Source organism: Nyctereutes procyonoides, unplaced genomic scaffold (assembly GCF_905146905.1).
Source record: "Nyctereutes procyonoides isolate TBG_1078 unplaced genomic scaffold, NYPRO_anot_genome, whole genome shotgun sequence".
NCBI lineage: Eukaryota > Metazoa > Chordata > Mammalia > Carnivora > Canidae > Nyctereutes > Nyctereutes procyonoides.
In genome coordinates, this window is record NW_026575049.1 from 44162484 (window position 1) to 44185187 (window position 22704).

General features: G+C 40.3%; 2 protein-coding genes across 3 annotated transcripts in view; one reads left to right on the forward strand and one right to left on the reverse strand.

The window, feature by feature from the left end:
* Window positions 1-19090, forward strand: part of REV1 (REV1 DNA directed polymerase) — a 95042-nt gene extending 75952 nt beyond the window's left edge. The window contains 13 exon segments of the mRNA XM_055327939.1: window positions 1349-1468; window positions 6720-6940; window positions 7212-7384; window positions 12739-12841; window positions 13956-14121; window positions 14359-14561; window positions 15708-15941; window positions 16540-16660; window positions 17421-17495; window positions 17498-17640; window positions 17751-17907; window positions 18210-18312; window positions 18679-19090. Coding sequence (XP_055183914.1) covers window positions 1349-1468; window positions 6720-6940; window positions 7212-7384; window positions 12739-12841; window positions 13956-14121; window positions 14359-14561; window positions 15708-15941; window positions 16540-16660; window positions 17421-17495; window positions 17498-17640; window positions 17751-17907; window positions 18210-18312; window positions 18679-18790 — 1931 coding nt within the window. The 3' untranslated portion in view covers window positions 18791-19090.
* Window positions 19091-19298: 208 nt separating this feature from the next.
* EIF5B (eukaryotic translation initiation factor 5B) overlaps window positions 19299-22704 on the reverse strand; it is a 90262-nt gene continuing 86856 nt past the window's right edge. For both annotated transcript variants that reach the window (XM_055327941.1, XM_055327940.1), the window contains exons 23-24: window positions 21052-21213; window positions 19299-20703 (exon numbers count right to left, since the gene is read on the reverse strand). In XM_055327941.1, the coding sequence (XP_055183916.1) occupies window positions 20596-20703; window positions 21052-21213 (270 nt within the window). In that variant the 3' untranslated portion in view covers window positions 19299-20595. The remainder of the gene's footprint in view (window positions 20704-21051; window positions 21214-22704) is intronic.

The window sequence follows — 22704 nt, forward strand, 5'->3', positions numbered from 1 at the left end:
TGCGAGGAGGGCTCCCAAAGGAGTTAGTTGTTTGCTATTCTTAGAAAGTAGCTAGCACTGGGAGGGTCATCTCTCCCCAGCCAGCAAGAGTTTTAAGATATCAAAACATACAGAAAATAAAATAGATGATTAATACATTCATAGCATTCCTCCATTTCCTAGCCTAGCAACCTTTCTGCTCCCCTCTTTGGCCTTCACATCCTTCCCAGCATTCATTTAGGGCTTATTTTCTGTTTTCCAGTATCTGGCATGGGTGTAGTTGTTTAAATTATACTTTTTAATTTATAGGTGTGACAATATGAGTACTACATTCTTTTAGGTTCAATCAAGCAATTAAAATGAAAATCCCACGTGATACAATATTTCCACTCCTCACCCCCTTTTGCCTCTCCACGACTCACCACTGTTACCATTTTGTTTTGTTTTGTTTTTTTTAATTTATTTATTTATTTATTTATTTACGATAGTCATACAGAGAGAGAGAGAGAGAGGCAGAGACACAGGCAGAGAGAGAAGCAGGCTCCATGCACCGGGAGCCCGACGTGGGATTCGATCCCGGGTCTCCAGGATCGCTCCCTGGGCCGAAGGCAGGCGCCAAACCGCTGCGCCACCCAGGGATCCCCCACTGTTACCATTTTGGTGTCACTTTGCAGAACTTTTTCTCTTCATGAATATTTACATATTTACCCTGGGAAAACACTGTTACATAAGTCTCCCATAAAACTGAGGCATGTCCAATTTTACGTCTTCCATAAATTCCAACATCCTCCTCTCTGAGACCCCTGACACCATCTCTGTCTCCTGTACCCTTTTCCTCTGCTCTGCTTTACTTCTCCATGTCCACACCATACTGTCACTATCTGTTTTTAAGACTCTCACACCCGCAGATTCCACTGCACATGTTCTGATTATATAGTGAGACTTTGGGTTCTTCAGGCTCACTTTTTCCCCCTATCCAGTAGCATTCCTTTGGCTTTATTTTCCTGCTCGCCCTGGACTCACTGATTGGCAGGATGATTGAATTTCTAATCATTATCCTTGTTGCCTGCATCTCCCATCATAAAGTTAGGGACTGCTTTTACCATTCCTTTACCAGAGTAGAAGATACTGAAATGACACTTATTTGGGAACAAGGGAAACCTCTATCCAGTAACCATGTGGGCTATAATCTGTCATATTTAACAAAATTCTGCCAGTTTTACTGTATTTGAAATGATCAGAATTGCAAAATTATTTTTCATTGTTTTTGAAAGAAATTTGATAGGTAACCTATCTGTAGATGTCTTTGTTAAGAAATTTAAAAATAATGGTGAGTATTTTTTTAAAACTTTTTTTCTTTACTTTATAGGTTCTAATATTCTCCTTGCTAGAATGGCAACTAGAAAAGCAAAACCAGATGGCCAGTACCACTTAAAACCAGAAGAAGTAGATGATTTTATCAGAGGTCAGCTAGTTAGTAATCTACCAGGTAAATACAGATCTTTGCTTTTTAACTTTGGTTTATTGTAGACATCTATTAATGCTTTTCATAGTTTTATAACATTACTCTTTTTTCCACAACAGGAATCAATTTTTTTTTTATCCGTGATTGAGTGCCAAGAGAAACAGAATTTGAAATTCCTCAATTATTAATCCCCTCAGTTGACTAATTAGGACCTGAATGTTATCTTTTACTTCTATTTCTCAAGTATTTTACTTTAAATATTTCTCACGTGGCAAGATCAGGGAATTCCTAGAAATCATTTTAAGGAGAATATGATAAAATTGACTTCTGATCCTTTAAATCATAATTGAAATTGTACTTCTAGGTTAAATAGAAAGTTTTGAGAATTGGTTCCCCTGTTTATAAAATTATATTAATGGACTTGTGACAGGTTTCTGAGTTTAGTAAACAAATTGCTTTAAAAGTAGAAAATATATGAATCCTATCAGGAAGAATAAAACCTAAAGATGAAGTAATTACATTTTGCTAACTCAGAGGTAGAAGTAAAATTAAAATGTCCATCTTCACCTTTCTCCGCTAAGGGCCAGGATGCTTTGTTATTTTATATCGTGTGTAGTTACTGCATGGCTAACTTAGCTTGTAAAAATCTTTCCATAGAGAAATCATCAAATTTAATTAATTATAACTGAAAATCAGTTGCCCTTTTGGGACCTTGAAGAGATGCAGTTTTTTTTGTGTAGTACAATTCATTTCACAATAATTATAGGACAGTTCCTGTCACAGTTACTAAATATTTAGATTTATTTGCTCTGGTAGATAGCTCTTTCTAGGAAATTTCTCTAAACCATGCAGTAATCCTTGATACTGTTTCAGATAATCCTATTTGTTAAAAAACACACTGTTAGTTTCACAAAGCTCCTGTGTATTTATGGTGGAGAGAGCGCAAGACGATGCATTTTTGATGTTTTTTAAATCCATTTGCTTGCAAAAGTGGAGTTAGTGATATTTTTAGATGTATATTCTTAAGCTTAATAAAAGTATATCTGAAGCAACCTAGAAGGTTCTGTTACAGGCTATCAAATATTAAATGACCAAAATGCCACTTTATGGTAGATTATTTTGAAAGCTTCCTGACCCCCTAGTAAATAACTTAAAAAAATGTATTAGTGTTGGAAATCTGAAATAGTACATTTTGATAGTTAGAGATTGAATTGGAAGAATAATTAACCTTATAAAATCAAGCTAGCAAATTGCCTCATTAGACAGTACAGTTTGTTTTAATAACACATGTTACTGAAGGCTTATGTAAGAAGGAACTAGTATAGTAAGTGTATTTAAAGCCGCATGTGAAAGCCACATTTAGACTTCCTCTTCTAGCCATCTCTGTTAGTTTTCTAAGGCTGCCGTAACAAAATGGCACCGACTTGGGGTCTTAAGTAACAGAAATTTATTTTCTCAAGATTCCTAGAGCTGGAAGTCCAGCCCTGTCAGCAGGGTTGTTTGTCTACTCCCTGTGTTGTCACGTAGTCTTTTTTCTTTATGTGTCTATGACCTAACCTCTTCTTAAAGGGTCAGTCTGGATTAGGACCCACTTGTATATGACCTCATTACCTTGCTTACCTCTTTCAAGGCCCTATCTCTAGTTACAGTTGTCACATTCTGAGGTATCGAGTATTAGAATTTCAACATACGAATTTTAAGAAGACACAATTCAGTCTGTAACACTGTCTTTAAACTGAATCATTTTTGTTTGGTTTGGTGGTGTGTTTGTTGTTTTTACACACAGTGTTTAGTTCCTGAACCTAGTAATCTTAACCTTTCACTTTAGTTTGCTTGCTGGCTAGAGGGGCTTTATTTCTTGAAGGGCAAATGTGAAATTCTGTGTCCTGGTCAGATTCTTAAGCCTTGAATTCCCTAAGGGATGCCTGGAATATGGTGGGAACGCAGCCAGATTAGTTCCCTCTGGCAAGCCACCTTCCTGTGTGGCCTCCCCTCTCCTTCAAAACCAGATTGTATCACCCCAAAATTCTTCATGTGATGTCTGTTGACTTTTATCAAATTCCCAAATTCTTAATCAGATTTCGAACCTTTCAGGCACACACAATGTCACCTTTTGCTGTTGTTAGGCCTGTATTGAAGATGGCATTGTAACCATCTTTTTCCAAAGTGTGCTCTTATAGAATGCAGGCTGTTCCATTAAAAAAAGATTTCACGTGCATACGGGAAGCATCCCTGGTGGAGGGCCCACAAAGTAAAAGTTGAGAATTTTTAAAATATAAAGTAACCTATTTATCTTTGTTAAAAAGTAGCAATTTCCCAGATATTTGAAGATGAATATATAGTGCCTGTTAACATCTTGTAAAACATGCTTTAGGGAAATTTTGCTCTCTAACCAATAGCCAGAAGAAACTCAGGATGAATACACCTGACCTGTTGTCCTCTACAAGCTCTCTCTGGCCCTCTGTGCCCATAAATCTTTACTTGGCACACAGTGTGTCTAGGACAATATTCACAATTATTGTAGCTACATGAGAAGTAGAAAACGCATTATTAGTAAGTTTATGTTTTAGGGGACTCTACAGAATGATGATTATATATTGTAACAAATTATGTGAGGAGATCTGTTTAATGAAAGAAAGGATCCTCCCTACTATTTAAATACAATAACTGTTCCTGGGAGTTCTTTGGTTCTTTGCCTGGCCTTTCAACTCTTGCATATGCCCTTACCTTGAGGCCCTTCTGCATCTGGTTCAGCCAACCCTGAGTTTGGGCTCTTAGCTTGTGGTTGCCATCTCTTTAGCCATCTCAGAGAAACACCGCGGCCATGTATCCCTACATAAAGATCTGCCTTGATCTTTAAGTGAAGCTAGTAAAATTTAAAGTTAAATTAATTACAGTCAAATAAAATTAAAATTTGGTTCCTCATTTGCACTAGCCCCATTTCGGTGCTCAACAGCCACACGTAGCAAGTGCCTACTGGATTGGACAGCACAGATGGAGAACATTTTTATCATCACAGAAAGTTCTGTGTGGTGCTAATTTAGATGGTGAAAACCTGATTCTTTGAAATTTTATTCTTCTGTGTCCGCTGTACTGTCAAGTCTGCTTGCCAGGGGAGACATTTCTGGCTATTTTTGATTTAGTGTAATAGTTCCCCTTCAAGGACAGCAAGTCTGTCCCAGTGGCTTGACCAGAGCTTCCACATCTTTTTTTTTTATTTCCTCCTCTCCTTCTCAGAGACTGGGTCCTAAGCTAACATATTTTCCTTCACTTTTTCCTTTTTCTGTCGATGCACTCAATTTGACGGTAAAGACCCTGTTACTTTGTCTTTAGAGGTGCCGCTGTCTCTAATAAATGCTTACATGATGCGGTCAGTTAAACCAGTGACCCCTGTTTTGCTGCTGATGAATTTTTCCTCCCCCCCTCAGCATAGTACGGATTAGAGGTAGACCCCCCTCCGCCCACGTGCCTCCCTCTGCTGCTCAACTTCAGGCCCATTCCATTTTGTTAGGTGAGCTTGCAGTGGATGGGGTCTTTCTGTCCTCCCTAGAGGGACAGTTTACTTAGATTAGGTTGATTAGGTTCATTTGGTGTTATTTAGTATGATAGCCTTTTGTACCTACTAGCAAATAATAATTCTCTTCCACTGTGTTGAAGATACTCTTAAAAACAATTAGGTTTTTCTCCTGCCCCACCCCAGCACACATAGAATCAATCCAGGATTGTTGCCTCTTGCTGATTTTTCAAGTCCATGAGATGTATGAGTTCTCCAGATCTCTAAAGGAGATATCGTAATCACAGTTTGAGAGTGGGGCAACAGAGACTCCCCTCCCCCCCCCCAAAAAAAAACCCACCTTTCCTGAACATAAATAGTGTGTAGAGTGTCTGACTTTGGCCAGCCTATGATTTGCTTCTTACCTTATGTTTCTCTTCTCTGCCTTGAAAAATATTCAGATGGATTTCACTTAGAATTTCAATTCACCTTTTTGTAAATGGTATTCCTCTGACCAATTTTGATGTTAAAGCAGACTCTGGTATTCTTTCTTATTCTCTGTTCTTACTTGAACTTTAAAATGGCACACTTGGGAGGCAGTGCCCTTAATACCATTCATCTAGATCCATGAGGGAATAGCTTTTCTTGGTTTAAACTTGTCTTGCCCACCTCTAGGGCCATAGATCTTCTGTGTAAAGTTGATAGTCTCCCAACCTTATGTCATACGTAAGTGCTTCAAGAGGTTGTCCTGGAAGAACCTGGACTAGTGTCCTTCTACTGAAGACCATTCAGAGAACAGCCATTAGAAGAATGATAATCGAGTGATTAGCAGAATATAGCCGACTTTACTCTGAGCTCTTTCTCACAATCCTGTGGAAGACTGGAAACCCGCTTCCTCATTGGTGGCAATTACTGGTTTGATAGTGTGCAGACCATTTTGATAAGAATTTGAGTTTCCCTGGGTTACTTTTCAGTATCTCTTCTAGATATGTGTACCTTTGTTAAGATTTTGGGCAAATTGAGGGTGACAGAACTCATCAGTACCCTCCAGGTGAGGCTCAAACCTGGCATCTGGAAGAGAAGATCACAGGGACTGTGCTGCATGCTGGCCCAGCTGTAGGAGGGTTGAGACCTCGTCAAGGAGATAAACTTCATTGATAAAAGGAATCTGTCTTGCTCCCTCTACCCACCCTCTGCTTAGGAATCTTTATTCCCAGGTCACTTTGTCCAGTATGACAGTAACGTTTTTGGGTTTGGATCTGTGTCATAAGTTCTGTGTAGTTTCCATTCATAGAAAATGAGGCTGAAACTATTGTAAAGTTTGGCCATCACCGAAATTGTAGTAGAATCCCTAACAGTTGTGAGTCCCCTCACATGTAGGTCATACTGTAGGCCCGTTTAAAGAAGTCTGTAAGTTCATTAGTTGATTTTCCAAATAAGATGGAAATCTTGATATTACTCAGTAATAAAGATGGCATTCTTTATTATATAGTCAGTGTATATAGTCAGTGTAACTGATGAACTTAAGTCAGTTACACATATTTGAGAAGGTTCACCTATATGTGGAGCTCAAATTGAGTAGATTCTAGAAATAACTTTGCTAGCATTTGCACTAAAAAATACTTTAGTCTGTGAGCTGCTTCACTATGTCACTTAAAAATTTTAAGGGAGATTATTTTAAACTAGTTGTTTTGTCTATGAATGATCATTATTTCACATTGCTAAATTGTTTTTAATGGTTTTTGTGCAGAATTAAAGAACTATATGTATCCCTTTTTCTAGGAGTTGGACGTTCGATGGAATCTAAGTTGAACTCTTTGGGAATTAAAACTTGTGGAGACTTGCAATATATGACAATGGCAAAACTCCAAAAAGAATTTGGTCCCAAAACAGGTCAGATGCTTTATCGGTTCTGCCGAGGTTTGGATGATAGACCAGTTCGAACGGAAAAGGAAAGAAAATCTATTTCAGCTGAGATCAACTATGGAATAAGGTTTACCCAGGTAAAACTTAACTCTTCACAAGTTTTATCTATTTATTTCCTGTTATTTATCTTTTCACATAGTTCCATTTTTCCAACTAGCCCATAGACTCTGGATGCTTGAAGTTAAGACTTTACTCTGTTATTCCTGCAGCTTGCAGAATGTTTGTTTTTAGTAGACCCCTAGTGGGATTTAAATAGTATACATGTTTGATTTTGAAAGTGAAAATACTTGAGAATTGTTCAGTGTGTAGGAAAATAGCGTGGAAGTTTTTCTGTTTTTCTTTCCATAGCCAAAAGAAGCGGAAGCTTTTCTTCTGAATCTTTCAGAAGAAATTCAGCGACGACTTGAGGCTGCCCATGTAAAGGGTAAACGCCTGACACTCAAGATCATGGTGCGAAAGTCTGGGGCCCCAGTAGAAACTGCAAAATTTGGAGGCCATGGGATTTGTGACAACATTACCAGGTAAGCCTATGTATAAAAGGAGTTTGGCTAATTGATATTTTGGTTAGTTTATTATAATTAATAGAAAAAGAAGAAAAGCAAGGAAGAGTCTGAATAAAGATCTGTTACCAGATATTTAGCCCAAGGCCATTGCCATTGTTCACTGCCTTCAGGTTCCGTTAGTCATAGGAACCTGTATGCCTGACCTTCAGAGGGAGTCTTTTGGCCGTGAACTTCTGTGCACAGACAGAAGAAAGGGGTGGCAATAGTTGTGAGTGGCGCCAGGGTCTGGAGGGAAAGGTCAGTATGGTGATTCAGAAAATGATTTTAATGAGACGTTTACTTTACTTAGGGAGGTATAGTTTCTGTTTCTGAAATGAATAATTATTATAGTCTCTACAAACTGGTAGAAAGCATTTAAAAGCTTTTTTTTTTTTTTTTTTTTTTTTTAATGTGAGGACTGTTAATATAGAACTTCATGTTAGGGCACCTGGGTGGCTCAGTCAGTGGACATCTGCCTTATAGGCTCAGGTCATGATCCTAGGGTCCTGGGATCAAGCCCTGTGTCAGCCTCCCTGCTCAGTGGGGAGTCTGCTTCTTTCTTTTCCTCTGCCTTTCCCCCTGCTTATGCTCTGTGCCCTCTGCTTGTGTTCTCTCACATACACTCTCTCTCAAATAAATAAAACCTTTTTTTTTTAAGATTTTATTTATTTATTCATGAGAGACACACAGAGAGAGAGACAGAGACACAGGCAGAGGGAGAAGCAGGCTCCCACAAGGAGCCTGATGTGGGACTCGATCCAGCATCCCAGGATCACACCCTAGGCCAAAGGCAGGCACTCAACCACTGAGCCACCCAGACATCCCAAATAAATAAAATCTTAAAATAACTTCATGTAAAGCTTGTGACCAATATGAAAATAATTTTGCGTGCCATTTTATATACCAACGGTACACTGTATTTTATCTGTCAAATCCACCAAAGCTTTGAAATTTCTGACCCTGAAAGCTACACATAAGGAGTTGTATAAAAAAAAAAACCCAGAAACCAAAAAGCAAAAAACCAGTTTTGTTAAGTGTAGCTTATGCCAACTGTGGAAATAATGTTTGTGTGTATGGTGCTGTTGGCCAGTCACAAGAGGACTGTTCACAGGCAGTGTCCAGCTTTGTCATTCACGCATGTATTCACCATGAAAACAAGGTTCATAAATTATACCTGAGACAACATATTTATAAAATATGTTTTTATGTAGTTGGTAATTTTTTTTTTAAGATTTTATTATTTATTCATGGGGCGGGGGCAGACACAGGCAGAGGGAGAAGCAGGCTCCATGCAGGAAGTCTGATGGTGGGACTTGATCCCAGGACTCCAGGATCAGGCCCTGGGCTGAAGGCAGCGCTAAACCACGGGGCCACCCAGGCTGCCCCTGTAGTTGGTAATCTTTAACTGTTTATTTTCCTATTTTAATATACCTGTATTTCAAGTGGTAAATTGTGTTAGTGATCATTTCTATAAGTTGGTTTTTAGCCCTAACTCTGGAATAGAATGATCGATCTCTTTACATGTGGTTTCTATTGGAAAATCAGATCTACTTTATTAATACTTTTTTGGAAATGTAACCTGGAACTTGATTTGTTCAAGGTACATGGGAAAGATCATCCAAAAATTAAATGACTTTTCTTTGGAAAGAGAACTGGCAGTAGAGTTTCTTCTTTTTGTGTATGTGTTTTTATTTTTATTTTATTATTATTTTTTTGTTGTGTATGTGTTTTTAAATATCTTATAGTTACTTAGCATTGTGTATTTTGGGGGTTCACTCTCTCTCTACCCTTAATAAAATAATGAACCTTCATTTGGTCCTTTTTGGAGAATCCAGGTACTCTAAAAATGTAATTTTTACATTAAAAAAAACTAAAATTAATTATACTTTATCCTGCCTGCCCCCAGTTGAAGGATAATTTTCAGCCTTTTTATAAGCACATTATCTGCTTGCTGTTGTTGGTATTAGTTCCATTTTTGTCCTAAACTTAAAAAGTTTTATTAGGAAAATTTAAAACATATGTAATATAGAAAGAACAGTAGACTGAATGAACCCATCACTTGATTCCAGTAGTTGCTGTCAGCTTCTCTGATACCATCCTTCCTCCCCTTCTTCCCGATAATTTTGAAGCAGATCTCTGATCTCATCTTATTTCTTCCGTAAATATTTCAGCATTCATCTGTAATATGGTGAGGACTCATTGTTTAGTCACCACAGGACAGTTCACCATCTACAATGCATAGCTAGTGGCCAAGTGTACGTTTTGCTGTGCCCTTAAAATACTTACTTTAGAGAAAATGATAAAAAAGAGCACATGATTAATCAAAACAGGTGTAGTTTTATAAATGTTACCAAATACAGACCATTTGTTAAACCATTAACTTCAACCTAACATTTCAGTGGTGTTTTAACTGTATGAGGAATGCTTTAGGTGAGGGATTATGAAATATGCTAACACTGACCATATATTTCCTCTACTTCCTTGGTTGACACACTGTTTCCTGTGGGCCATATCCAGCCTTGGGCCTCTTTTCATGTGGTTTTCATGAGCCAAGAATGATATTTATATAGTAGTTTGTGAAAAGTGAAGACTGTGAGAGGGACCATAAAGCATAGGCAGGGGGATCCCTGGGTGGCGCAGCGGTTTAGCGCCTGTCTTTGGCCCAGGGCGTGATCCTGGAGACCCGGGATCGAATCCCACGTCGGCTCCCGGTGCATGGAGCCTGCTTCTCCCTCTGCCTGTGTCTCTGCCTCTCTCTCTCTCTCTCACTGTGTGCCTATCATAAATAAATAAAATTGTAAAAAAATTGAAAAAAAAAAAAAAAGCATAGGCAGTTTACTCTTGGCCCTTAACAGAAAAAGTTCCAAGCCTCTGCTATAGTCCCTATTAAGAAGTGGTACTCCACATTCCATGATTTTGTGACCTCTTGTCAAAGCTACGTGGCAGTCATGTGCTGCCTAGACTCTGATGTTCTAATACTGTAGAGGAAGGACACATTTTTAATTGCTTATCAAAGAGCCATAGGTACACTGAGATCTGTGGCTTATTACATAGGGAAAGTTTTCTTTTACACACACACACACACAGTCCCTTGCACTGCTTCTCTTCCATTGCCTGTTCCTGTTTGTACGCCTCCTGGGGCTGACCACATGTCTGCTACAACCACATTCCCTTCTTTGTGGAACTTGTTTGTTCTGCACTTACTGAGCACCTTGTTTTGGTTTGTTGGCTTTTTTGTGAACTCCCCACTGAGTGTGTCCCCACATTCCCTTCTCTTGTGTTTCAGCACAAGTTAATCAACTGGCTTGATCTTTATTCTTGGAGTGCTCTCTTGGGGCCCCCAGCATGCCAGTGCGATCTAGATTAGTGCAAACCATACTGCAGAGTGGGGGGCACAGGGTATCCCTTTTCTGTGATTGCCACAGGATCCTTGTTTCCTGGATTCCTGATGTCATTCTGCTAGTACCTAGTGAGAAAGAATGAATGCATGGGTGTGAATTGTTTTGAATCTGCCTATCTGCATGCTCAGTAGTTCTGAAGTTACATTTGCTTAGACTCCATTGTCACCTTTTTCTCAGGATTACTCTTGAGAAGCTTAGTGCTTTTTTTTTTTTTTTTTAAAGATTTTTATCTATTCATGAGGGAGAGAGAGGCAGAGACAGAGGCAGAGGGAGAAGCAGGCTCCATGCAGGAGCCCAACTGAGGCCTCGATCCCGGGTCTCCAGGATCAGGCCCCGGGCTGAAGGCGGTGCCAAACCGCTGAGCCACCCGGGCTGCCCTTTTAGTGCTCTTTTGATTGCCTGTTCTTTACAGATTGTTTTTTCTGGAACTTTCAGAACTCTAATTCAGGGACTCTGAAATTTTATTTGGCCTTACTGTGCCAGGTAACTTCGTCAATATTAGTTTATTTCTAACATTTTAAACTTTTTTCTTAATTCTTTGGACATTTAAATATGTTACTTCACAGATGCCACATTCTCTTATCTCTTAAATACTCTTCTATTTCCTGTGTAATTTAATTTTTTCTCCCAATTCTTCTCTTTTGACTGCTTTTATATTAGCCGTTTTCTTCCACCATCTGTCTGATAGTTCGTGGCTGACTGTTCATATGTGAACTCCTCAAGTTTTATTTGGAACCTCTAGATTCACAGTGGGACACATGGACCAATGGGTGTCATCATAGATGAGTGGTTGAAGGGCTTTGATCTTTGGTTACCACAACCAGCTGTATCTGTGGTCTTTGCTGTTTAGGCTTATCAATAGGCCCCTTGTGGGATCTTCCCATTTGCTGCCTGTAGTTGGTGAGCAGATGTGAAGATGGCAGCTAGCATTCCGGTTACTTAATAGGAAGAGCCGTCTGAGTGGGAAGAGTGTACATCTTTTGAGTGAGGTGCCTCCCACCTCCCTTGGCCACGCATGAGGTCTCCTGGCTCTCAGCATCGACATCCAGTGTATAGTGCATCCTACAAAGGAGGGGCTATCTGTGGGTTGGCCACACATGCACATTCTCCACCCCTCCACTGGTACCTGATAGCTCTAATCACGGAGTGTTTTTGAGGTTCTGTAGCATAAATGGGCTTATTTCAAGTTGGCTCTTTGCTTTAGGCATAGCAGACATATTTGGTAACAGTATTTACGGATTTGCTTTCAGTATGTAAACTATGATTAACATTTTTCCTCTATCTTGTCTCCTCTCCTACTTGTATTTTAAGACCATTTTTAAATCAATTTTTTGAGTTTATGCTATTTATTTTTATTAAGAGTTTATGCTATTTAAAAGTCATTTTAAGATAGTTTAGTGGTGTTCTGAAAGGATATGAAGATAAATGCATTAAACCACCATGGTCTACTAAAAATCTTGCTTTCAGTAAAGTTCTTCTGTATTTATTTGTGTGAAATAAAGACAGGGGGATTCATCATTCTTTCATAGCAATCTCAAAACACTGTATTTACATTTATGTTTTAGTAGCAACATAATACTGTTATTTGTATATATAGGCATTAACTACATCTTTTTAAAAACTTTTTTTCCAATTTGTTTTTAGTTGGCCAGGTCTTCTTTGTCTCTATCTCAAAGTCCCAGTGTTCTATATGATTTTTCTTTTACTCCTTGCTGTCAGTGTAGTTAATTTGTGATTATTGGCTTCCTTGAAGGAAGACTATCTCATCTCATTCATTTTTAAGGATTATATATTGGTACTTAATTATTTGAACTTTGTTACTTTCTTTGACTTTCCTATACATCTTTAAACCACGCAGTACTTGTGAGGTACCAGTGAATATATAGGAGGTAGATTTTGTTCCTTTAAAAAAGTGAATTCTATCATTTACAGGACCGTAACTCTTGACCAGGCCACAGATAGTGCAAAGATAATTGGAAAAGCTACACTAAATATGTTTCATACAATGAAACTAAATATATCGGATATGAGAGGGGTAAGTATATAACTTTAAAATTCTGACTTTCTTTCTATAATGTTTTTCTCATTTAAGGCTTGAACTAAGAATGGCTTGGGGGGGTGGGCAGACGGTTTATGTGCATATTTTCAGCTCCTTTAGAGTAATACCAGGAAGATAGAAACTGAAAAATTCTTGACTTTATCATTTGACCTAATATTTTTCAAATTTGTTCTGAAAGCTCGTTTTGTTTCCTGCCTAGAATAATTTTGTACCTTGGACTTTTACAGATCTTTTAATTAACCAAGGGCTTATTTTACATATATTATCTGCTTTCTGTTCTCACTCCCCTAGAAGTAGATGGGACTGAGGAGTGTAGAACTGCAAATAAATCTTCTACCTTTAAGGTCTTTTTTAATCAAATTCATTCTTATGTCTCTTGGTGCTCCAGAAGGAAGTGTTTACTACAGGCACACAAACATGCCTTTGGGACACGTTGAGAGGGTATCAAAAATGTAAAAACCTTAATTTTCTTAAGGATGAACCTTTGTAGTAGGTTCCGTGTGTGTAGATGTACGTGAATGAAAGGCTTTCATTTGTTATTTCATCAACTCACTGGCTTGATGTGGCATTTTTGGAAGAATTAAAGAATTACTAAGCCAGACACGATTAAAACTTCTCCCTGAAATACTGTTATAATAAGGCTTTCTGGTGGTGTGGGGGCAGTTATCTATGCCTGGGGCACTGCCCATCCCACCCTACACACACCCATTTATTTGAAAAGTATTTTAAACAGAAAAATGATAAATGAAGACTGCAAGTAGACCACCTCTTATAGAGGTTTTGTGGGTTTTTTAATGTTAAAAATGTAGTTGATTAGAACTTCAGTGGGATATAAAAGTACTAAACTTTTTTGGATTTTTTATTTTGGAGAGATGGCAATATACTTGGATAGAATTGGATACCCAAGATTGAGGTGAATAACTGCTCACTAGCTAGCTAGTAGTTTTGGTAAAAAATCATACAGAAGGCTGTTTGAATGTTTCCACTAATCTTTTATTCTAGAAATAGGATCTAGAAGATCTTTTTAAAAAGCTTGAATTCATATTCTAGCTTCACTTTTCCTGGAACACATTTTCACTTCTGGTTCTAGGTTGGGATTCATGTCAATCAGTTGGTTCCCACCAATCCAAACCCTTCTGCATGCCCCAGTCGCCCATCAGTTCAGTCAGGCCACTTTCCTGGTGGGTCACACTCTGTCCTGGATCTCTTCCAAGTTCAGAAAGCTAAGAAATCCACCGAAGAGGAGCACAAAGAAGGTCAGTGGTCATCAGTGTGGTTCTTGTTTTGGTGCTGCTTTTATCCTTAGGTGGGCTAATAAGTTAATTCAAGAGTTGTCTGGCATGGCTCTATGTACTCTTAAAGAACACATTGACATTCTAGATTATGATGAATCAATAGTATAAGTTCGTTTTACTTAGTGTATTAAAGTAATCCATATTATCCCATACCTAAGTATCTGAGGAAGCTATTTTATGTATTTTCTATACTTTCAGTATTTCTGGCTGCTATGGATCTGGAAATATCCTCCGCCTCTAGAAATTGCACTTTCTTGCCATCTTTTTCTACACATCTGACATCAAGTGTCAGTCCAGTTACTAGCAAAGCCGAGTCTTCAGGGAAATGGAATGGTCTACATTCTCCCATCAGTTTAAAATCAAGAATTAACCTGAGTATAGAGGTTCCGTCACCTTCCCAGGTATATTTTTATAGTTCTACGTATGATTTAAGTGCAAAGGCATACGTTTTTAGTTAGTATAGGCAAGAAGGGGAGAGGGCTACCTGTTAGGATAGATCAAGGGCAGATCACAGTGTTACCAAATTCCAAATGAGAAATATCAAGGTAGGAGAAAGGTGGTGCTTTTGGCAAAGATCTGTGACTCTTGGAAGTTGTAGAACATGGTTGCAAGCCAGTTCTGCAGACTGCCAGTCAGTAACCACTTTACCTCTTTGAAGCGGCAGTAATCATGTGGATTTAACTCTATTCAGCAATACAGCTTTGGTGGTGAGTTGTAGGGGCCTCTGCCCAAGGTTTTTCTTGCAGCATATGCAAATGGTTCTGTCTGTAGGGTGAACGATTTTCCTAACGTAAGCTAGTAATTCTGTTGGTGTGTGCTGTAAGTGTGGAACTGTTGGAAATTTTGCTCCTTGCAAGGTAAGATAGCACTTTAAGCTATATTGGGAAAGTCCATTTCCCTGCTCCACTTCGTAGTAGGAGGCTGAAGGAAACACACATGCTGGTGGCTGTAAGGCCAGAAAGGGACACTTGATACTTTTGCACTGGGTCCCGGATGCTAGTGAGTCATCCAAAAGTAGTTGTTCCTGGCAAAGTAGAACGTTGGCCTAGCCAGCTTAATGGGATTCCAGGTTTCTAAATGGAAGTGCACAGAGGAATCTGGTATGTAGGCTAGAGAAAGGGCGATTTCCATAATCTCTCTTGTCTAACACGGTATTGTCAGAAACAGATTTATTTGTATTTGGGGGCAGATAGTCTACTGTGTGAGAGGTAAACTTCTCACCCAGGGCTCCGCGATCCCACTCCTAGGCGTTGGCCCTTGCCCCCTGGGTGGGGTCCAAGATACGAGGTTGACACGGGTTTGTGGGGTCTGGGCTTGTGTGTGGACTTGCCTGATTGGCGGTGCTGCCTCCCCAGACTTCACGTGTTTGCTACTACTCAGGCTGCGATGGCAAGAGGCCAGCAACCTTCCGAAAGTGTGCTGCTTTGGAGGGTTTGCTTTCCTAGCCTGCTCCGCTGCGCCTCTTGATTATCCAGAATGTGCTAGCATTCAGTCCTAACCTCCTCTCTGAGCATACTATGACTCCAGACTCGTGTGGGATCTTACAGCTCGACCAGTCTGTTCTAGAAGCACTTCCGCCTGATCTCCGGGAGCAAGTAGAGCAGGTCTGTGCTGTTCAGCAAGGAGAGCTGCATGGCGACAAAAGGAAAGAGCCAGTAAACGGCTGCAATACAGGAATTTTGCCACAACCAGTTGGGACGGTTTTGTTACAAATACCAGAACCTCAAGAATCTAACAGTGATGTGGGAATTAATGTCATAGCCCTTCCAGCATTTTCACAGGTAAGTCAAACTACAGACCTTCTACCCTATGTTCACCCTTCCTACTGCAGCCCAGGACCTGTCTCACTTCCGCTTTTCCTTTGGATCCTACACTCCCCGTAGCTTACACCATATCCACTGCTACATCATCTGAAGGACAGACTGGCAGAGAAGAGGGAGCATGTGGTATGTGGATGCTTACAATTTCCACCCAGACGTACAACACATTGTTTCTACTTTCTTGCCCAGTGGTGACCATTGGGCCACACTTGAAGTAACTGGGTAGAGATCTGTAATTGTAGACTAGAGACACTAAGAGTCTTAAGTTTGGTGTTTAAAAAGATACTGCCCGTGAGCCTGTCTTCTTGTGTTTTGCCTTTCGTTTTCTAGTAATGCTGCTTACTCAGATGGTTCTGCTGTGGTTTGGTTTTATTCAAGTCAGTTCTTAGCTGTAAGTTTTTTTATTCTCACCCTAAAACCAGGATACAGTGAGCTTCAATATTGAGGACCTATCAAGAATTCACACAGATCAGAGAAACATGATTTGAAAACAAAATCTGTTTTGTGAAAAATAGAGCATCGACTCCAGTTTGACTTTGAACCTTCTCTTTCTCACTAGGTGGACCCTGAGGTGTTTGCGGCACTTCCTGCAGAGCTTCAGAAAGAGCTGAAGGCAGCTTATGATCAAAGACAAAGGCAGGGGGAGAACACCGCTCAGCAGCAGCCGGCCACCGCGTCAGGTAAGCCCGGGAAGGGACCTGAAACAACCGAAGACAAGAAAAGAGATCATAGGGTGTGGTTACTGCAGCAGGTAACAGCTGGCGTCTGAGCTGCTGGTCCAGCTAAGAGCTCTTTGTATTGAAGGGAACGAGTACATGATGTGCCAAGTGTTGTCACAGTCCTGGCTGGATTTGTATCTGTAACTTCTTGACTGGAAACACCTTCATTTCAGAGAAAGTCTGAATTATTACCAGAAATAGGTTGATATATCAAAGAGTGTAGGTTTAAATTTTTTTTTTTAATTTATTCATGATAGACATAGAGAGAGGCAGAGAGACATAGGCAGAGGGAGAAGCAGGCTCCATGCAGGGAGCCTAACGTGGACTCGATCCCGGGACTCCAGGATCACGCCCTGTGCCAAAGGCAGGCGCTAAACCGCTGAGCCACCCAGGGATCCCAACAGTGTAGGTTTAAAACAAAAAATGTGGAAGTGTCTGAACAAGCATTATAGTATGGCCTGAACTGTTATCCTTCACCTGTTGAATTTCCACCTAATCCTGATGGGCCCCTCTTTATAGACTAGATTTTAATAGGTGATGAGCACAGGTAGTGGGAGCCCTAGAGCCTGCGCTTACCGCCAGGTACTGCATCCCACAGTCTTGCTAAGGGGCCTGTGTTGGGATGTGTGCGTGCATGCATAGGGGCTATATTTAAGGAGGAACAAGAACTTGTATTGTCTGAACATACTTTGTTGACAATCTCACGTTCGTATTCTTACAGTGCCAAAGAATCCGTTACGTCAGCTAAAACCAGCAGCAGTGAAAGAAAAGAAACGAAACAAGAAGAAAAATCCCATCAGTCCCCCAAAAAGATCCAGAGTCCTTTGAAAAACAAGTTGCTTAATAGTCCTGTGAAAACTCTGCCTGGGGCCTGTGGGAGTCCTCAAAAGTTAATTGATGGGATTCTAAAACATGAAGGTCCTGCTTCTGAGAAACCTCTGGTAATAGTTTTCATACTCTTTAAACTTTGACCTCTTCTTTTACCAGATTTTAATGTTGTACTTGCTGTTACGTAAACACAGCACTTTTTATCGTTTGTTTTCTTTAACAGGGAGAACTCTCTGCTTCCACTTCAGGTGTGCCAGGCCTCTCTGGTTTGCAGCCTGAGCCGGTTGGCTGTGGGAGACCCCCAGCACCAAACCTGGCAGGAGCTGTTGAATTCAGTGATGTGAAGACCTTGCTCAAAGAATGGATAACTACCATTTCAGGTTGGCTTGGCCGGTGGGACAGCCGCAGACAGATATAACAACAGTTCTAGATTTTAGAGCATGAACAGACTCGACTGTAGAAATGGAACTCATTTTTCTAAATCTGGTAGGCTAAAACCAGCCACCCTCTAACCTTTCAAACTCTGGGGCTGACTTTGAAAAGTGCCTTAACTATAGACCATTTGTTTGACGGCTCTAAGTCAGTGGGAGAGCTTATAGAAATGCGAGTCTCCTTTATGCCTGCAGCTGGCTGTCTTTAAAAGGAGGCTGGTCCTTATTTGAAGTTTTTCCCCCCTCTCTAGATCCAATGGAAGAAGACATTCTGCAAGTTGTGAAATATTGTACTGATCTAATAGAGGAAAAAGATTTGGAAAAACTGGACCTAGTTATAAAATACATGAAAAGGTAATTATTCGATATTTTTATCAGAACAAGAAAATCAGGCATCTCACACAGCTACTGGAGGGGAAGCAGAGTAGCTTTTACACTTCTGGGCAAGCTGCTAACTGTACTCTTTAGAGTTAGTGAAAAGGGGATACTCTGTTTTGAACCCCAAAGAAATGCCATAATACAATCAAAAGATTGTTCCCCTCGAGATTTATATGGCTTAAAACCATAGTAGGTATACTTTTGAGCATTCTAGGGGTTTGGCCAAAATTGGTTCTTACATAAAAACATTAAAACCCTAATGATTTATGTTCAGCTGATTCTTGTGGGAGGAGGAGTCCATCATCTTACCTGATTGATGTCTTTTCTTAACCCACCTTTTAGGTTGATGCAGCAGTCGGTGGAATCGGTTTGGAACATGGCATTTGACTTTATTCTTGACAACGTTCAGGTGGTTTTACAACAAACTTATGGAAGCACATTAAAAGTTACATAAATATCACCAGGGAGCCTGGTGCTCTCTGCTAGCTGTGCCATAAGTGCTTGTGAGGTATTTGCAAAGTGCATGATAGTAATGCTTGGAGTTTTTATAATTTTAAAATTTTGTTTTTAAGCAAGTGTTTTGTACATTTCTTTTCAATAAGTGCCAAATTTGTCAGTATTGCATGTAAATAATTGTGTTAATTCTTTTACTGTAGTATAGATTCTATTTACAAAATGTTTGTTTATAAAGTTTTATGGATTTTTACAGTGAAGTGTTTACAGTTGTTTAATAAAGAACTGTATGTATATTTTGTACAGGCTCCTTTTTGTGAATCCTTTAGGAAGCAAATCCTGCACTGTTAATTCTATTTAAAGGCTGAGGAAACCTACAAGCAGACCATTGTTACAGGCTCCGTACTAAGCTTTGAAATTCCTGAGGTCCCAGACTGGGATTCTGCTTGTTCCGGGTAAAGCCTCTAAAATAATCTTATCACTCTTGTCCCCAAGCATGAACACAGGAGTATGTTAAGAAAATCTTCTTTACTTCTTCCAAGTGGAGGGATTTACACATTTTAAATTAGAACACACACATAATTGAATAATAAGGTTTTCCTGGGAAAATGATGTCCCAAAGATGTTTGAGTGGTCTCATCTCTGCTTCTACCATCCCTGGAGAAGCTTCAGTAGTAGTGAAGAATGGTGCGGATTTTCTAGACTATGCTATACCATAATACTTGAAAAATATAATTTATAATCCTGTGCCAGTGAATACATGGGGACATTTTCTTCAGAACACCCCACACTGCCCTTAGGACTGTGCTATACATAGGTAGTCCAATACGAGAGATCTGTGACCAAAATTCATCCCCCACTAACAGATTCCTTGCCGTGGGGAAAATTTCATGTGGACTTGCCCAGCTAAATCCAATTACTGCTATCAACAAATCATGATGTCTCCGCAACAGCTTAGGAGCACTAAGCAAGTCCCAACGGTCCATCAGCTCCCTACTGACTGCCCCATCAGGGAACGTACGCATGATAGGATTTTCTAGGACAAACTGGACCAAGATTGATGTACAAAAATTCTAACACTGACGTGTGCTGGCACACAAGGTATTACACCAAAGCTGATGACTCGTGGAGAGAAGCTATGCTAGCATGGAAGCCTAACAGCTCACTGGTGGATGTCTGTTTTCTTTATTGGTAGTTCAGAATTGTGCTGATTACAGTGGACTCTCAGGACTATACAAGCAGTAAATAGCAGCCAGCTACGCTTTACACCATGGTTTCACACAAAGCAGATAAAGAGATATCAGAGTGCCTAATTTTCTATTTTAAAAAATTCCTAAGGGCATACGGCAGAAGAATGCTGGAAAAAAAAATCACCGTGGGAAGGGATATGCATAAATAAAGAAGTATTTCTTACATCAAAAAAGTCCCATGAATCACAAAATCTGCAGAAGCTTGGTTAATCAAATACTGCAGTACTGATTTAATCAGTATAAAATCGAAAGAGCTTTAGATCTGTAATAAAAATCCAAATTTGGGTTAGGGCAAACTTTAAAACAGCAGCCAGTAGAGAAGGGTCGGGAAAGGAGGGGACAGGTGAACAGGCACGTTGGAACTGTGGGGACATGTAATCGACCACTGTCAAACCAGTGTAAGTTTCTTGGTTTCTCATGGAAAACATTTTATACACCTATTTTTTTCCTTCCATACTTAAGTTCGTCAGTGTCCAGATACATCCGTCTTGTTTTTCTTGGTGATTTTACAACATAATATTGCATTTATTCCAATTTCCTGCCCCATGTGGAAAAATTAGATGATTTCAAATACTTTCTTCAGCTCCACAATAAGCTGCCAGTCACTCTTCTGCATCTCATCTCTGAACCAGTCTTTGAGGGCATCGATGGACTGCCGGCTGATCTGCAAGCCCGAGGCACAGACAGGGTCAGGAACAGGGTAACCGTTACATGCCGAGGACAAGCACAGGGCCTGTCACCAGATACTGCCCATTGAAAAGAAACCTTAGCTAAGATAAGTGCAGTGCTCGCCTGCCTATTTGGAGTAGTGGACTGAGGAGGCCCCTTCCTCAACAAAGCCAGGGCCCCCTCACAGACCCGCCCCTGCCCTGAGAAGCAGCTAATCCTCTCAGAGTGCACAGGTCCAAACTTCCAGCCCTCAGAGCTAGTGCATAAAGGTAGCCAGAGAAGAGTTGACCCCCCCCTTCCCCACCCCTTTCCTAAAATGGGCCACTTTGAGGGAGACACTTACCTTACTGACAAGAATGTCTGTAGCTTCAAAATGTCTTCCATACATTTTGGGAGATTCACCAGGGATAGGTTCTATTTTGACACAGACTTCTTGTCCTTTTTTTGCGACATCCACTTGTTTATGGTTTATTTCAATACTTGTTACTATTCCAATGTCAACAAACTGTAAAATAAGAACTGCAATGTAAGCAGAGGAATCCTGCCAGTCACAGGCACTGCAACTGGACAGCTGAAATAAAAACTGGAGCAAAAGAGCCAGTTTAAAAGCCTTGGCTCTGTGATCTTCTCTAGCACTCATCACTGCAGTTTTCTCACTGGGAAACTAGGCAATGACACCACCACATCCCCCCTGGCCTTCACAAGATGGCTGTGAAGATCATGTGCTTTAGACAACCTGGGAAGTGCCCTGTCAGTCCAGTGTGGCTTACTACTACTGCCTATCCTTTCACACTACAGGTGCCATATTGCAAGAGAATGGCAGGCACAACACTTCTCAATTAGAAATGAGCTTGGAGTGGGCAGTATGGTGAGCAAGGGGACTGGGGATTACGTCAGGGTGGCAGCCAGGGATACATCACATGGGGTCCCATAGGCTGAGGTTAGAGGATCAAAGTTGTGAGTGGTCTGACCTTAGTGATATGCAGGAGAAAACCACTCCTTGTGAAGAGATAAAGGAGAGTAAGAGTGAAACCAAGGGCTTTGATGTGGCCAAAGCCACAAATAATTGCTGCAAGCAAATGTCCTTAGTCCACTGAAACGGTATAAAAGCAACAGCTCCTGGAAGTAAGTCCTAGTGCTCAGATGACTTCTAAGTGCCATTTCCCACTAAAGGAACCAAGTGTGGGGCAGTGAAAGTACTAGATGAGCCCAGAACAGCTTGCACCATAAAGGAAGAAGATGCTCCACGTGCTGTGTGTTAAGTGCTGAAGTAACCAGCTTGAATGGGCTCCCGCTGACCAGAATGGAGAACTGGGGTTTCAGAAATACTGGTATTGGATGGTAACATTAAATTTTATTTTATTTTTTTCAAATTTTATTTTTAAAAAGTGACTGTGTATAAGGTACCTAATGAAAAGTTGGGGGTGGGGGTGGAGGGTGGGGATCACAATGTTACAAACATCGTATCACTGCCTTAGGCAAGGATTACCAATCACTAAATCTACCAGGATACAGACTGTTGAAACAGGATATTCACAGGTACTCAAAGTGCCCCAGAGATTACTTAGTAATTACAAAGGGAGACAGATGTGTTTCTATTGGCAGTGCTGAGGCAACAGCACCTTCCCCAGGAAAGGAAGATGGCACCACCACAGTAAGAAAGCCTGTGTGACAGGGCAGGAGGTGTTTGGGAACACCTGCGCATACAGTATCTGTTCCAACAACTGTAACTTCTATCTAGTGAGGAGGAAACCATCAGACAAATCCAAGTTGAGAAATAATCTGCAAAACAACTGGACTCTACAGAAAGGATGGGAGGGGCTGTTCCTACTGGGACTAAACCCTGTAATAACCAAAAGCAAAGCCCCTTGAAGGGATCTGGGACCAGATGGGCAGGTGGCATTAGGAAAGACATTTGGGACAACTGGGGAAATGTGAAAACTATAAACTATAGGACATTAACTCAATTTTTCTTAGGTATGACGCTAATCTCAAG